Source organism: Schistocerca cancellata, chromosome 8 (assembly GCF_023864275.1).
Source record: "Schistocerca cancellata isolate TAMUIC-IGC-003103 chromosome 8, iqSchCanc2.1, whole genome shotgun sequence".
Classification (NCBI taxonomy): domain Eukaryota; kingdom Metazoa; phylum Arthropoda; class Insecta; order Orthoptera; family Acrididae; genus Schistocerca; species Schistocerca cancellata.
This window is the reverse complement of record NC_064633.1, coordinates 160434578-160449160: the sequence shown is the minus strand read 5'-3', so window position 1 is coordinate 160449160 and position 14583 is coordinate 160434578. Positions and strand designations below refer to the sequence as shown.

General features: G+C 43.1%; 1 protein-coding gene across 1 annotated transcript in view; it reads right to left on the bottom strand.

Moving 5' to 3' along the window:
* The window catches only part of LOC126094817 (bumetanide-sensitive sodium-(potassium)-chloride cotransporter-like), a 275910-nt gene that overhangs the window by 78424 nt on the left and 182903 nt on the right, over window positions 1-14583 (bottom strand). The window contains exons 14-15 of the mRNA XM_049909392.1: window positions 5526-5718; window positions 872-966 (exon numbers count right to left, since the gene is read on the bottom strand). Of these exons, the coding sequence (XP_049765349.1) occupies window positions 872-966; window positions 5526-5718 (288 nt within the window). The remainder of the gene's footprint in view (window positions 1-871; window positions 967-5525; window positions 5719-14583) is intronic.

Genomic DNA, 14583 nt, shown 5'->3' with positions numbered 1-14583 from the left:
TAGCCATCTATCCTTTTCATAATACTGTGTAACTGTACGTTGATCTATACATGTATCCAGATAGCAATCTTTTCAACACCTTATTGCGCATTTAGAAAATTTGAGTAACACTTCACTTCAGGTAACCAATTTATCTGCAAAAATAGCGGATTTTCCCACAATTGTGCTTTAAGATTAGTGAATAAAGAGAAATTAGGGATAAAAAAAATAGGGAGGGGAATGATGTAAGAAAGACAGAGGTAAGACTGCAGTGTAGGAGATAATAGAGAAAGGAAGAAATAGGAGGCGGGCAAGGGAAGTTATAGTAGAACAAGTCAAGAGTGATAAACAATGTATGTTTTAGGAAAAATCTGCATTCCTAAGAACAATATTTGTCATTTGATATCCATCCCTTTTCCCAATTTAAACATCCCATACAGATCGCCTACTGTAGGACATCCTTTTATTTTAGACAGTTTGTATCAGATTGTTGTTATTGATCTTACAAAGAAGTTTTAATGCTCGCTTTCAAGTCCTATTTTTAATGTGTGTATTTAGTTTTACTAATATTTCTAGAATGCTTGTATCTTTACTTCCCCCAAACCAAACCAAGCAATCTCTCATCTCACAAGATACTGTTCCTCTTCTTTTATCTGAATCCAATATTTCTCCTACACCTGCTACGCCTTGAGCTGTGTATCTGTTCCCCAAGCAGAAACCTGTAGCTTCTACAGCTGAAGGGCCAGCTTTTTCCCCTGCTCACCATTTCATAATTTTCACTGTTTTGTAAATGCAACTATTCAGTCAAATACTCGTATAAGAATTTTATGGCCTCTTATTGACCATTATATTATTGAAGCGATTATTTTTAATTTTCTGCAATTTTACTTACCCCCATCATCATATAACCACCAGACATCAATTGTTCCATTATTCTGAAACTTTTGAAACAATGTTAAGTTCTCTAACGTTTCTTTTGACAATTTCCTGCAAAAGATAAGTACACCTGTATTAATATATTACAAAAAGCAAAACACAAGTCACTGTGAATTTGTCATTTCAGCATTAGATTTAAAGGCAAATGTAGTTTTCTTCCATACTTATACAGATATTTTCCTCCATAGACTCAAAAACCTCAATTTTCTTTAAATACAATGTCTGTCGAAGTTTTCATTTATAGGGTCTGCAACTAGGAAATGCCTCTTGGAGAGAATCTGTTCAATAGACTTTTGTTTTTAAGTCTTAAGTAGAAACTAAATAGAACCCTAGAATATGAAACTATTTGCAAAATTTGTGAAACAGTCACAGTTGTTCATAAGAAATGTGTGTTTTCTATCTCCTGAAAGTGAGTACTTTATTGACAGTAAAGGTAACTTGTCAGTTTGTAATAGAGGCTTTTAGTGCTAAATAGGCACATAAACAAGATTTGGGAATAGCATTTGGATAATGGTCTCCAAATTCCCCCACCCCCCACTCATACACAGTGAATTCATTCTGATAAGTTGCTTGCAATACAAGATGAAATAAAAAGTGTGTATTGGGTGAATGGAGGGGAGGGGACTGGTGGGGGGGGGGAGTGTGAGGGGAGGGGACTGGGGGGGGGGGGAAGTGTGGGGGGAAGAGAGAAGATTTAATAGGAAGACAGTGGATGGATATTAATAGAGAGAGGAATCTCAAGTGAAATGGAGATAACTATTAGGTGAGAATGGAAAGGAAAGAGATACCATTGGAACTGGGCAGGGGTGAAGGGCTGTTGGTGGGACAGAGGTAGGCAGACACACTTGCCTCCTGGGGAATATGGAGTGAAGGATATGTCACAATATTTGAAAAGGAAAGTTGCTACTCACCATATAGGGGAGATTTTGAGTCACAGATAGGTGCAACAAAAAGACTGTCACAAACAAAGCTTTCAGCCAGTAAGGCCTTCATTAAAAATAGATGACTGGCACGCGCACGCGCACACACACGCACACACGCGCACGACTGCAGTCTCAGGCAACTGTAGCCAAGGTGCAAGCAGCAGCACCAATGCATGATGGGAGTGTCGACTGGGTGGGGTTAAGGAGAAGGCAGGGGTGGCGAGGGGGAGGGATAGTGGGGTAGCGGTGGCAGACAGTGAAGTGCTGCAGCTTAGATAAAGGGCAGGGGTGAGGTGGGGAGGGGAGGGGAGGGGATAGTGGAAAAGAAGAGTAGTAAAAAGACTGGGTGCGATGGTGGAATGAGGGCTGTGTAGTGCTGGAATGGGAGCAGGGAAGGGGCTTGTTGGGTGAGGACAGTGACTAACGAAGGTTGACGGCAGGAGGGTTACGAGAACATAGGACGTATTGCAGGTGAAGTTCCTGCCTGCACAACTCAGAAAAGCTGATTTTGGTGGGAAGGATCCATGTGGCACAGCCTGTGAAGCAGCCATTGAAATGAAGGATGTCATGTTTGGCAGCTTGCTCAGCATCAGGGTGGTCCACTTGTTTCTTTGCCACAGTTTGTTGGTGCCCATTCAAGTGGACAGACAGCTTGTTGGTTGTAATACCCACATAGAATGCAGCACAATGGTTGCAGCTCAGCCTGTAAAATCACATGACTGATTTCACAGGTAGCCTTGCCTGCAATGGGATAGGTAATGTTTGTCACCAAACTGGAGTAGGTGGAGGTGGTGGTGGTGGTGGTGGTGGTGGAAGGATGTATGAGGCAAGTCTTGTATCTAGGTCTATTACAGGGATATGAGCCATGAGGTTAGGGGTTGGGAGCAGGGGTTGTGTAGGGATGGACAAGTATATCGTGTAGGTTTGGTGGATGGTTGAGTACCACTGTGGGAGGGGTGGGAAGGGTAGTGGGCAGGACATTTCTCATGAGAAACCCTGCTCCCAACCCCTTACCTCACGGCTCATACCCCTGTAATAGACCTAGGTAAGATCTGTCCCATACATCCTCCCACCACTACATCCTCCAACCACCACCTACTCCTTTCCGGTCACAAACATCACCTATTCTATCAAAGGTAAGGCTACCTGTGAAACCAGTCTCGTGATCTACAAGCTATGCTGCAACCACTGTGCTGCATTCTATGTGGACATGACAACCAACAAGCTTTCTGTCTGCATAAATGGCCACCGAACAACTGTGGCCAAGAAACCAGTGGACCACCCAGTTGCTGAGCATGCCGCCAAAGGTGAAATCATGTCTGTGACTGCTCACAACCTGTGCAATATGGATCCTTCACACCAACACCAGCTTTTCTGAGATGTGCAGATGTGAATTTTCCCTGCAATACATCCTACATTCCCATAACGCTCCTGGCCTCAACCTTCGTTAATCATTGCCCTCACCAATCCAGCCCCTTCCCTCTTCTCATTCCAGCACTACACAGCCCTCATTCCACCATTGCACCCAATCTTTTTTTTTACTTCTCTCCTGTTCTGCTACCCCGTCCTCCTCCCCACCTCTCCCCTGCCCTTCGTCTAACCTGCAGCACTTCACTCTTCGCCACCCCTATCCTATTATTCATCACCCTACCTGCCCCAGCCTCCTCCTTACCTGCACTACTTTCCACTTCCAACATGCACTAGTGCTGCTGCTTGCAGTGTGGCTACAATTGCCTGAGACTGCAGTCGCTCGCTCGCGCGCGTGTGTGTGTGCGGCTTATTTTCTGAAGAAGGTCTTACTGGCCGAAAGCTTTAACTGTGACAGTCTTGTTTCTATCTGTGACTTATTATCTCTGCTATATGGTGAGTAGCAAGTAGCAACTTTCCTTTTCAAATATTGTTACATTCCATCCTCGTTTTTCCATTGTTTGAGAGTAAAAGATATGTTTAAAGTGTAATTCCATATTCAGAGAATGTTTGGGAGGGGGAAGGTGTGTTAGGGATCCAGATAATATTGGACGGACAGCTGGTTGGTGGTGATGCCATATAAAAGACTGTGCAGAATTTGCAACAAAGTAGTTACCGCATTTACTCGAATCTAAGCCGCACTTTTTTTCCGGTTTTTGTAATCCAAAAAACCGCCTGCGGCTTAGAATCGAGTGCAAAGCAAGCTGAAGTTCTGAAAAATGTTGATAGGAGCCGCCACAACTAACTTCTGCCGTCGAATATATGAAGCGCTACACAAGCATCCTTTGTAGGCACAAAGATAAATACTGGCGCCAAAACCTCTGCGTCAGTAAATAAAATTAAAAAAAAAAAAAAAAAAAAAAAATTGGTAGACGAGCTTTTTTTCTCCGCCCGAGTTTCGACCACTGCATTTTCATACACTATCCAACAAAGTAAATACAAATTCCGTATTGTTCATCTTCAAATTTCAATGTACTGCAAAAATCCAACTGGTAATACTGGGATTTTTGTCAATATGGCCAACTCTACGTTCTGAATTTTTTCCTACCTGTGAGAAGAGATGGTTGCTAATGGGAACCTGATGAAATGTGAATCACATGCAGTATTCTCTTCACCATAAGAATAATACGAATATAAACATTTTGCCATATATTCTTTCGTGTTTGCTTCTATCTCATTTAAATCCTGTCTGCCAAATAAACTACGAAACTAGAGTGAGACAACAGCAAACGCGGAAGAATATACGTATCGTGTCATGTTTATATTCGTATTACTCTTATGCCTAATAGTGACACAGTCAGAAATGAAGCACGGCAACTGACTAGATTTTTAAATCTAAGATGACTAATTTCTGTGCAGAATTTGATGTACTAAAGAAGCGGCCGCAAAGATTTTCAAACGGAGAAAAATTTTCGCCAAACTCTCATTCAGAACATGTTCAATCATACGCAGTCTATTATTTGGTTCTTGTTGATCATTATCAAAGAAAGCAGCAGTGTACGTAACAACAAATAGCAGTCTCTTGCCATTGTTTCGCTAATGAGATGATTCCTCTCTTTTTTTAATTGTAGGCGGCGGTAGCGCGCACAAAAGCAAGCCATGCCGTGAGCAGCGACAGGCCGTAAACACGCACTATCAGAATGCGACAAACAATGCATGACACAGTATAGTAATGCATTTTCAGCTTCGAGTGACTGACGTAAACACCTATAACATAGAAAACGGCACTTATCAGATCAAAGCAAAATAAGCAATCGATTCAAACCAGACGAAGCACGTGAAAAAGAAAGGGTATCCATATAAATACGGACGGAGCGCCTGACGCATAGCAATGGCTACCTGGTAAAGCTTAACTGCTAAGCTTTTGACTCGAACCAAACTACTGTAGCTGTATCGTCATTCATTCGACCTAAATTGTGTCTCATATTACAATGGACCAACTTTGTTTCGATTTGGAGGTGCGGCCTAAAACTTTTCTCTCCCCTTGAATATCAAGTCTCAAATTTCAGGTGCGGCTTATAGATTTGGGATTTTTTTTTTTTCCTTTATTTCGAGTCATTTTTCAGGTGCGGCTTAGATTCGAGTGCAGCTTACATTCAAGTAAATACGGTATATGCCTGGCTGCTTTCGCATGTAACCCTTTATGGAACTAATCTGACTACAAGAGAAAGAGAAAGAGAAAGAGAAAGAGAGAGAGAGAAAGAGAGAGAGAACACTTACTTGAATAAATCTGTCTGTGAATCTCTTCTACTATCACTTTGCTTGTTGACTGTAGATTTGCTTCCATAATAATCAAATGGAGCTGCACTAATTATTGAATCTCTTCTCATGTTCACAGCACCCTCAGCTAACTCGGTGTATGTGCTTATGCTATAATGTCTCAAGTGCTCTGTGAGTTCATTTACAGAGCTACCTGAAAAAAGGAAAAGTAGTTCATTAGGTACTGTAAAAAAGAAACCTTTCGCTACTAAGGAATCCTTAACATGATGGTCATTGTGGATTATCTGGTACTTTCACTCATTACCAAGCAGCTAGACAACCATTCCCCACCAATTAGTCAACATTGTTTTTCCTGAGAGCATCAAATGAATTAGTTGTGGATCCTATGCTCAATTGCTGCTAATTGCAGAATAGAAGTAAGCCTATAATCTGGAGTCGCCATCATCATCATATAGATGGTGTGTAATATCAATTTGTTAATTGAGTGCTTGTTTACTGTAACCATCTAGCATCCAGACAGTACAGTAGGCAACAACGATAAGTTATGGAGGTCAGCTTCTGGCCCGAGCATCACGCGTTGGGCATGGGTTGAAGATGGTCTGCTCTCTGTCTGATGGTGCTAATAAAACATCAATAACAAACAACCATTTGTTGTTCCAAGATACGCTGTGTCTTTGTTCACAGATGCCAGAAGTGCTGGTGGGCAGCAGTGCACTAGCCATGCTGGAATGCGCCAACACTCACAAGCACCACACTGTCACTGCAATTGCAGTGATCTGGACATATACTCAGCACCCAGCAACACCACAGCACATTGGCAGCAGCTCAGCCGGTATTGTCTGTGCTGCTTCTGGTATTAGCAGTGTGGGGTAGCAGGTTACCAGAGTATTTTCACTGACACTGTGGCCCGGTAAGCTCACCCTATCCCTGCATAGAGTGTGCAACATTTGACTGGATCACACAGTGGCGTCTGACAGTAGGAAGGCCTGCAACTTCAGATTAGGAATACAGGAATAGAATGCGGATAGCAGCTACTACATGCCCCTCCACAGTGACAATAGTTGACTGTTCTCTGGACTCTGGCCTCCAGAAGGCCTGATGGTAAATGTCACCCACAGCAGTCCATGTCTTGATTTGAAATGTTTGTTTTGTTTTAGAGTATAAAAACAACTAGGTTCATACACAATCTTCTTAGAACCGTAGAACACGAAGACAAAAAAGGAGGTGAAATAGACTACAGATGAGTGTGGCTTGAAAAGTTCTCGGAGTCACCATGAGAGGTCAGTTCTAGTGCAACAAGTTGTTCACATGATATCCATTGGACTGTTGCCAGTAAACATGTGCCACATCAGTGCTCTTGGAAGAGAGCTGTGGTGGTGACATGGTTCTGTTGTTGTTCCCGTGTAGTGATTTGCAAAGATAATTAAAAAAAAAAAAAATTGAGATTTGAGCAGTGATTAAGTACTTTGTAAAGAAAGGTATGAAAGCAAAGGTCATTCATGCTGATTTCCAGAATATCCTGCGGGACTCTGCTCCTTCATATTCAATGGTCGCAAAACAGTCAAATGAATTTAAAATTGGTTGGCAGAGCTTAGACGATGATTCGCGCAGTGGTCAGCCAAGATGTGTCACTACTCCAGAAATCATTGCAAAAGTGGACAAAATGATCATGGAGGATCACCGATTGAAAGTGCATGAAATTGCTCACGCTTGCCAGATGTCATCTGAAAGGGTATATCACATTTTAACTGAAGAATTAGAAATGAAAAAATTATCTGCAAGGTGAGTGCCGGGACTCTTGACACTGGATCAAAAACACATGAGGGTGGACATATCAGAACAATGTTTGGCCCGTTTTAGGAGAAACAAACAAGATCTTTTGCTCCGCTTTGTGTCCACAGATGAAACTTTGGTCACTACTATACCCCAGAGACAAAACAACAGTCAAAGCAGTGGAAACATGCTTATTCTCTACCACCAAAGAAAGCAAAGACAATTCCTTTGGTGGGAAAGGTCATGGCATCAGTGATCTGGGATGTGAAGGGGATTCTGTTTGTAGGTTATCTCCCCACTGGGCGAACAGTTACTGAAGAATACTAAGCTAACCTCCTGGACAAACTGCAACAAAAGATATGTGAAAAAAGGCCAGGTTTAGCAAGGAAGAAGTCATCTTCCATCAAGACAATGCGTGCCAACACACATGCTGTTGCCATGGCAAAATTACACCAACTAAGTTATTAATTGTTGCCACACCTGCCTTATTCATCTGGTATGGCTCTGTCTTGACTTCCATCTCTTCCCAAAACTGAAAATTTTTCTTTGTGGATGAAGATTCACTGCAAACGAAGGATAAACAGCCAGAGTTGACAACTATTTTCCATGCATGGAGGAAATTCATTTTCGAGAAGGGATCAAGGCACTGGAACAACATTGGACCAAGTGAATTAATCTACAAGGAGACTACATTGAAAAATAAAAAGTTTCAGTGATGTAAGCACTTTTTTTCTATTCTGTTCCGAGAGCTTTTCAAACCACGCTCATATTAAGTCCAGTTGATGGAAGGAAAGACAGCTAAAAACAGGAACTTGGAGAAAGGTCCATAAAATATGCCATGGAGACAATGGAGGTCTTAAACTAAAGATTAAATGTTCTTCACCATATTGCTAAGATGGGTAAAAAATAAGATGCAGTAGGCAGCCTGTGGATTTTTCACTAAAAAGGCTGACACTCAGATGGCAAACATAAATGAGAATGTAAGTGGTAAAAAAAAAGGGCATTCCATCAGGAAATGGCAAACCATCAAAGGTTGAGGGCAATGAGCACAAAGCAGTGGCGGAACACCACTCAACAAAAGGTGACAGCTGAACAGTGCCCAATACGCAACCAAGCCAAAATAATGATCTCACGGCGAGAGGTGGTCATCCAAGCTGCTGGGAGAGGTTTCATTCCCCAGAGCTTGTTCCCATGAAGGGATGACCAGTGATGATGGCAAAGTGACACCACCTGCTGACAGACAGCAACACTGAGATGATCAGAGGAAATGAAAGAACTAATGGGCCAAGGTACAATGACTGCAGCCTTGGCAGCAGCATCATCAGAGGCCTCATTTCCCATCAGACCGATGTGACCAGCTACTCGCATAACCATCACAGTGGCTCCATCAATAGTGACCAAGAGACAGCTTTCCTGGACCCATTGCACTAAGGATGGATGGTGCACAGCACACAGAGGCTCTGAAGGGCAATGAGTGTGTCAGAGCAGATGGCACAATTGAAAAGCCTGTGTCGCCAGATGTACTGCATGGTCTGATACAAGGTGAAGGGCTCTGCTGTAAATACTTAGCAGTGTTTCAGAAGCTGATACTGAAAAATGTTGGCACCAATGACAAAGCCACACCCAGCCCCACAATGAGTCTGAGAGCCATCAGTGTACACAAGATTACTACTGTGAAATTCCATGCGAAGGAGAAACTTACGTCGATAAAGTTAGGCTGAGTAGGCCTTTAAGAGTGAATGAAGGTCAAGGTGAACATAGGCCATTGCATGATGGTGAAGGGTGCACACCCATTGGGTGCCAGAGCAATCGCTGAAAGTGAACTCCAGGGGGTAACAGAAGAGGGACGTGCCCCAGTCTGGTGATCAAGGAGTTATCAAAGAAGGAGGCATAGTGTGGGTGGTTAGGTATAGAAGACAGATGGCATATATATCTGCTGAGGAGAAAATAATGGTGATATGACAGCGGTACTTTGGCAGCTTCTGCACACTGACAGTCAACTGGGCTAATGTAAAAGGTGCCAGTGGCCAAATGGATGTCACAATGGTGGTTAGTATTGAGATAGTGTAAGGGGGGCCGAAGGACAAATGCATAAACGAAACACACAGTCTAGTTTTGAACAAACAAGGGACCGGTACAAGCGGAGGAGGGTGGTCCCATCCACTCTCCAGGATGTACTGCTGAGGACGCGTAGGACACTGAGTGATCGCAGACAGCAAGACAAGACATGTAGGAGGACCAAGAAAGTTTCCTATGGAGCATGAGCCCCAGGAATCCTGGTTTCAACCAACAGAAGAGCAACAGTCCACGATGCAAAGATGGTGAAAGAAACTAATTACGCTGCCAGAAATTAATACAAATTTTTTTGTCAGTGGAAAAGTGAAAGCCATTGCCAATGCTCCTTGAGTAAAGATGATTGAGACAATGCTGAAGATGCCACTCAAGGAGACAAGTCTGAGAAGAACTGCGATAGGTGTCAAAGTCATCAACAGGATGGGAGCCAGAGATGCCTGGTAGAAGACGGGCCACAATAGGATCAATGGAGATAGGAAAGAGGATAACACTCAGGACAGAACTCTGAGGCACACCGTTTTCCTGGGGAAAGGTGTCTAACAAGGCAGAACTGACACATACCTTGGAAACACTGTCTTTTAATAATTCCTGAACAGAAAATGGAGGATACCAGTCCTTCGGCCGGTGTAATAGACTTTCTTCAAATCAAAAAACATGGCCACAGTCTGGTATTTCTGCAAAAAACCTTTGATGACATGGGTTGACAAAGTGACAAGATGGTCAACAGCAGAGCGGTGTGCTTCAAATCCACACTGTGCAGTGATTAATAAATTGCGAGACTCTAGGCATCATACCAGCCAGCCATGAATCATATGTTCCATCACCTAGCAAACAGAGCTGGAGAGAGAAATGGGGCATAACTAGAAGGAAGGTGTTTGTCTTTACTGGGCTTAAGTATGGGTATGACAGTGGCTTCATTCCAGCTTCTGGAAAAAGTGCTATCTGCCCATATGCAATTGTAGGTATGAAGGAGAAAATGCTTGCCTGCTAGAGAAAGATTCTGCAATGAACGCAGAGCATGATCTAGCCCTCATAGTAAAGGTGGCATTTTAACACTCACGATTCTGAGAAGAGACCTGTATTGCTCAAGCCGCCTCCACTCGTTTCCAACAAAGGGAGGCAGAGTGATAGTAGGTGGAGCTCGAAATCTCCACATTAGGGTCCACTATGACATTATCTGCCATGATCAGGCCGGAATTTGGGGGGCCCACAAAATGGAAGAGGGAGTGGATCTGTTAAAAGATCTAGTAAATGAAATTCAGCTAGCTTTTTCCCTATCCTGAAGAACGCAACAAAACTGTTCACAGAACTGTTTATAATGAGTGAAATTTGCCATTGTAGGATGACAGTTAAAAATGTGGTGAGCACGTCTCTGCACTCTGTGTTAGCATGCCTTAGTGTGAGGAGGGCTATGCGAGAGGCGTTCAGTCAATTCGAAAGTAAAGTTCTATGTACTGACTTGGCAGAAAATCCTAAGAAATTTTGGTCTTATGTCAAAGCGGTAGGTGGATCAAAACAAAATGTCCAGACACTCTGTGACCGAGATGGTACTGAAACAGAGGATGACAGACTAAAGGCCGAAATACTAAATGTCTTTTTCCAAAGTTGTTTCACTGAGGAAGACTGCACTGTAGTTCCTTCTGTAGATTGTTGCACAGATGACAAAATGGTAGATATCGAAATAGACGACAGAGGGATAGAGAAACAATTAAAATCGCTCAAAAGAGGAAAGGCCTCTGGGCCTGATGGGATATCAGTTCGATTTTACACAGAGTATGCGAAGGAACTTGCCCCCCTTCTTGCAGCGGTGTACCGTAGGTCTCTAGAAGAGCGTAGCGTTACAAAGGATTGGAAAAGGGCACAGGTCATCCCCGTTTTCAAGAAGGGACGTCGAACAGATGTGCAGAACTATAGACCTATATCTCTAACGTCGATCAGTTGTAGAATTTTGGAACACGTAATATGTTCGAGTATAATGACTTTTCTGGAGACTAGAAATCTACTCTGTAGGCATCAGCATGGGTTTCGAAAAAGACTGTCATGTGAAACCCAGCTTGTGCTATTCATCCACGAGACTCAGAGGGCCATAGACACGAGTTCACAGGCAGATGCCGTGTTTCTTGACTTCCGCAAGGCGTTCGATACAGTTCCCCACAGTCGTTTAATGAACAAAGTAAGAGCATATGGACTATCAGACCAATTGTGTGATTGGATTGAGGAGTTCCTAGATAACAGGACGCAGCATGTCATTCTCAGTGGAGAGAAGTCTTCCGAAGTAAGAGTGATTTCAGGTGTGCCGCAGGGGAGTGTAATAGGACCGTTGCTATTCACAATATACATAAATGACCTGGTGGATGACATCGGAAGTTCACTGAGGCTTTTTGCAGATGATGCTGTGGTGTATCGAGAGGTTGTAACAATGGAAAATTGTACTGAAATGCAGGAGGATCTGCAGTGAATTGACGCATGGTGCAGGGAATGGCAATTGAATCTCAATGTAGACAAGTGTAATGTGATGCGAATACACCGAAAGATAGATCTATTATCAGTTAGCTACAAAATAGCAGGTCAGCAACTGGAAGCAGTTAATACCATAAATTATCTGGGAGTACGCATTAGGAGTGATTTAAAATGGAATGACCACATAATGTTGATCGTCGGTAAAGCAGATGCCAGACAGATTCATTGGAAGAATCCTAAGGAAATGCAATCCGAAAACAAAGGAAGTAGGTTACAGTACGCTTGTTTGCCCACTGCTTGAATACTGCTCAGCAGTGTGGGATCCGTACCAGATAGGGTTGATAGAAGATATAGAGAAGATCCAACGGAGAGCAGCGCGCTTCGTTACAGGATCATATAGTAATCGCGAAAGCATTACGGAGATGATAGATAAACTCCAGTGGAAGACTCTGCAGGAGAGATGCTCAGTATCTCGGTACGGGCGTTTGTCAAAGTTTCGAGAACATACCTTCACTGAAGAGTCAAGCAGTATATTGCTCCCTCCTACGTATATCTTGCGAAGAGACCATGAGAATAAAATCAGAGAGATTAGAGCCCACACAGAGGCATACCAACAATCCTTCTTTCCATAAACAATACGAGACTGGAATAGAAGGGAGAACCGATAGAGGTACTCAAGGTACCCTCCGCCACACACCGTCAGGTGGCTTGCGGAGTATGGATGTAGATGTAGATGTAGATGTAGATGTAGATGTAGCCCACCAAGGAACTGGGACATGGCACAGCAAAGAGGAAGTGCGAGGAATGGAATGTTCTGCAGTGGTAAGGATAACATTGGTAAGATATTCTACCTGGTCATAACACCTGGAGAAATATTGTTTGTCCAGGGTCACTACGGAGGAATAAAGCCTCTAGTCTGACTTAGAAAGCTGCCATTGGGGTGTGCTTGTAGGTGGGGTAAGCATCAGCAAACAGATAGCACACAGGAAATGGTCGATTGATTACATGCCAGAGAGAATGGACCACTTGAGACGATGGGTCAGCTGGGCAGTACAGAAGAAGAGATATAAATGGAGATAGGTGTGTGTGTGTGTGTGTGTGTGTGTGTGTGTGTGTGTGTGTGTGTGTGTGTGTGTGTGTGTGTGTAGAGTCTAAAGTATGGAGTCTAAAAGGAACATGGGTGCTCCCATGTTAAGGCAGATGAGGTTAAGTTGATTGAAAAGTTCAGCCAAGAGTGCACCTCTCTGGCAGGTTCTTCGGGAGTCCCAAAGGGGATGGTGCACATTAATGTCAATGACCAACGGAAAGGAGTGAGGGAGTTGCCCAGTAAGCTGGAGGAAGTCAGTCTGGGTGACACTGAAGGACAGAGGGATGTAAATGGTAAAAAGGAAGAAGTTGAAGAGAGGAAGGAAAATGTGGACTGCAACAGCTTGAAGCAAGGTAGTCAGGAAGATGGTTTGACTATGAATGTCATCCTGGATGATCAGCATGACTCTTCCACGAGATGGAATGTTATCCTCAGGGAGAAGGTCAAAGTGGACTGGAAACAAATGTGAGAGTTCAAAGTGGTTGTGAGGATGCAATATTTTTTCCTGGAGGCAGAGAAAAAGTGGACACTGTGAGTCCAAGGGCAGCTATAATTCCTCCTTGATGGATCTAAGATGGCAAATGTTCCATTCGAGGAGAGTTATGACGAGGAAAGGTGAGGAGGGAAAAAATGAAGGGGTGTCATCTTGGTGGCTGCCGAGTGCCAGCCTTTGAAGACTCAACACAACAGGGCGGAGAGGCTGGAGGATTCTGCTTGATAAGATCTACAAAGGCATCGGCATTCTCCCTCTGTCTGTCTGCGGAGTACAGAGCAAAAAATGTTTAGCGGTGCACAATGGTGACGCAGAGGTTCGTTGGATGAGGGTATCACATGGTGACACCACTGAAGATGATCTCCGAACTTGTCAAGGAGAAGACCGTTTGTGTTTGTTTGATTTTTTGAAGCTTTTCTGGTTGGCACAGGAAGATTCAGATGTTTATTGGTTGGAGGGACGCAAGAAGTCTTCGCGAGAGTATTCCTTCCATCCTTTCTGGCCGGCTGGTTGTGTAGCAAGTTATTTTGCCCTGCGAGGCAAAAGTTTGGTGGCTTTCTAGCGGTTTGGATGACAAAGTGGTGAAGTATGTGTGTAAACTACCACTTCTTTAACAATACGACTTACTTGAGATTGTCAGCCGACTTTCCTTGCTGGTTATCTTGCTGCTGTAACCCCCTTTTCTCTTTTTCTCCGAAGTACATTTGCTAGGAACAGGAATTTCTCAAGACTCTTTCTACTTATAAAAATAAGCATACGTACGCAGTTTATTTTGCTTCACTTAACAATGTAAACATCAAGCTTTTCCAAATCTCATTCTCCACATAACATGTCAAGTAAGTCTACTCGCGTATCCAAAGGTTAGAAACAAAGTTCATTTACACATAAAAGAAAGTTGGCTTAAGAAACCAAGTTAATTCTCATCCTGAATCTGAATACATGTCTTATCTTCTCCAAGTCCAAGACAAGCATCCATTTAACAATATTTCAACTGTTTGTCTTTTTTTCACTACCATAGTCAAAGTTATAAAACAGCATGGAAAAACACAGAAGTTCCTTGAGTCTGCTGTGTTCTCTCATTGAACTTCCATGGTGCAACCGGCAAACACTTGTTGGTGCTGTTCGACTGCTGTGTCTACAGTCTTCTTATTATATACACTTCAGACCTGCAC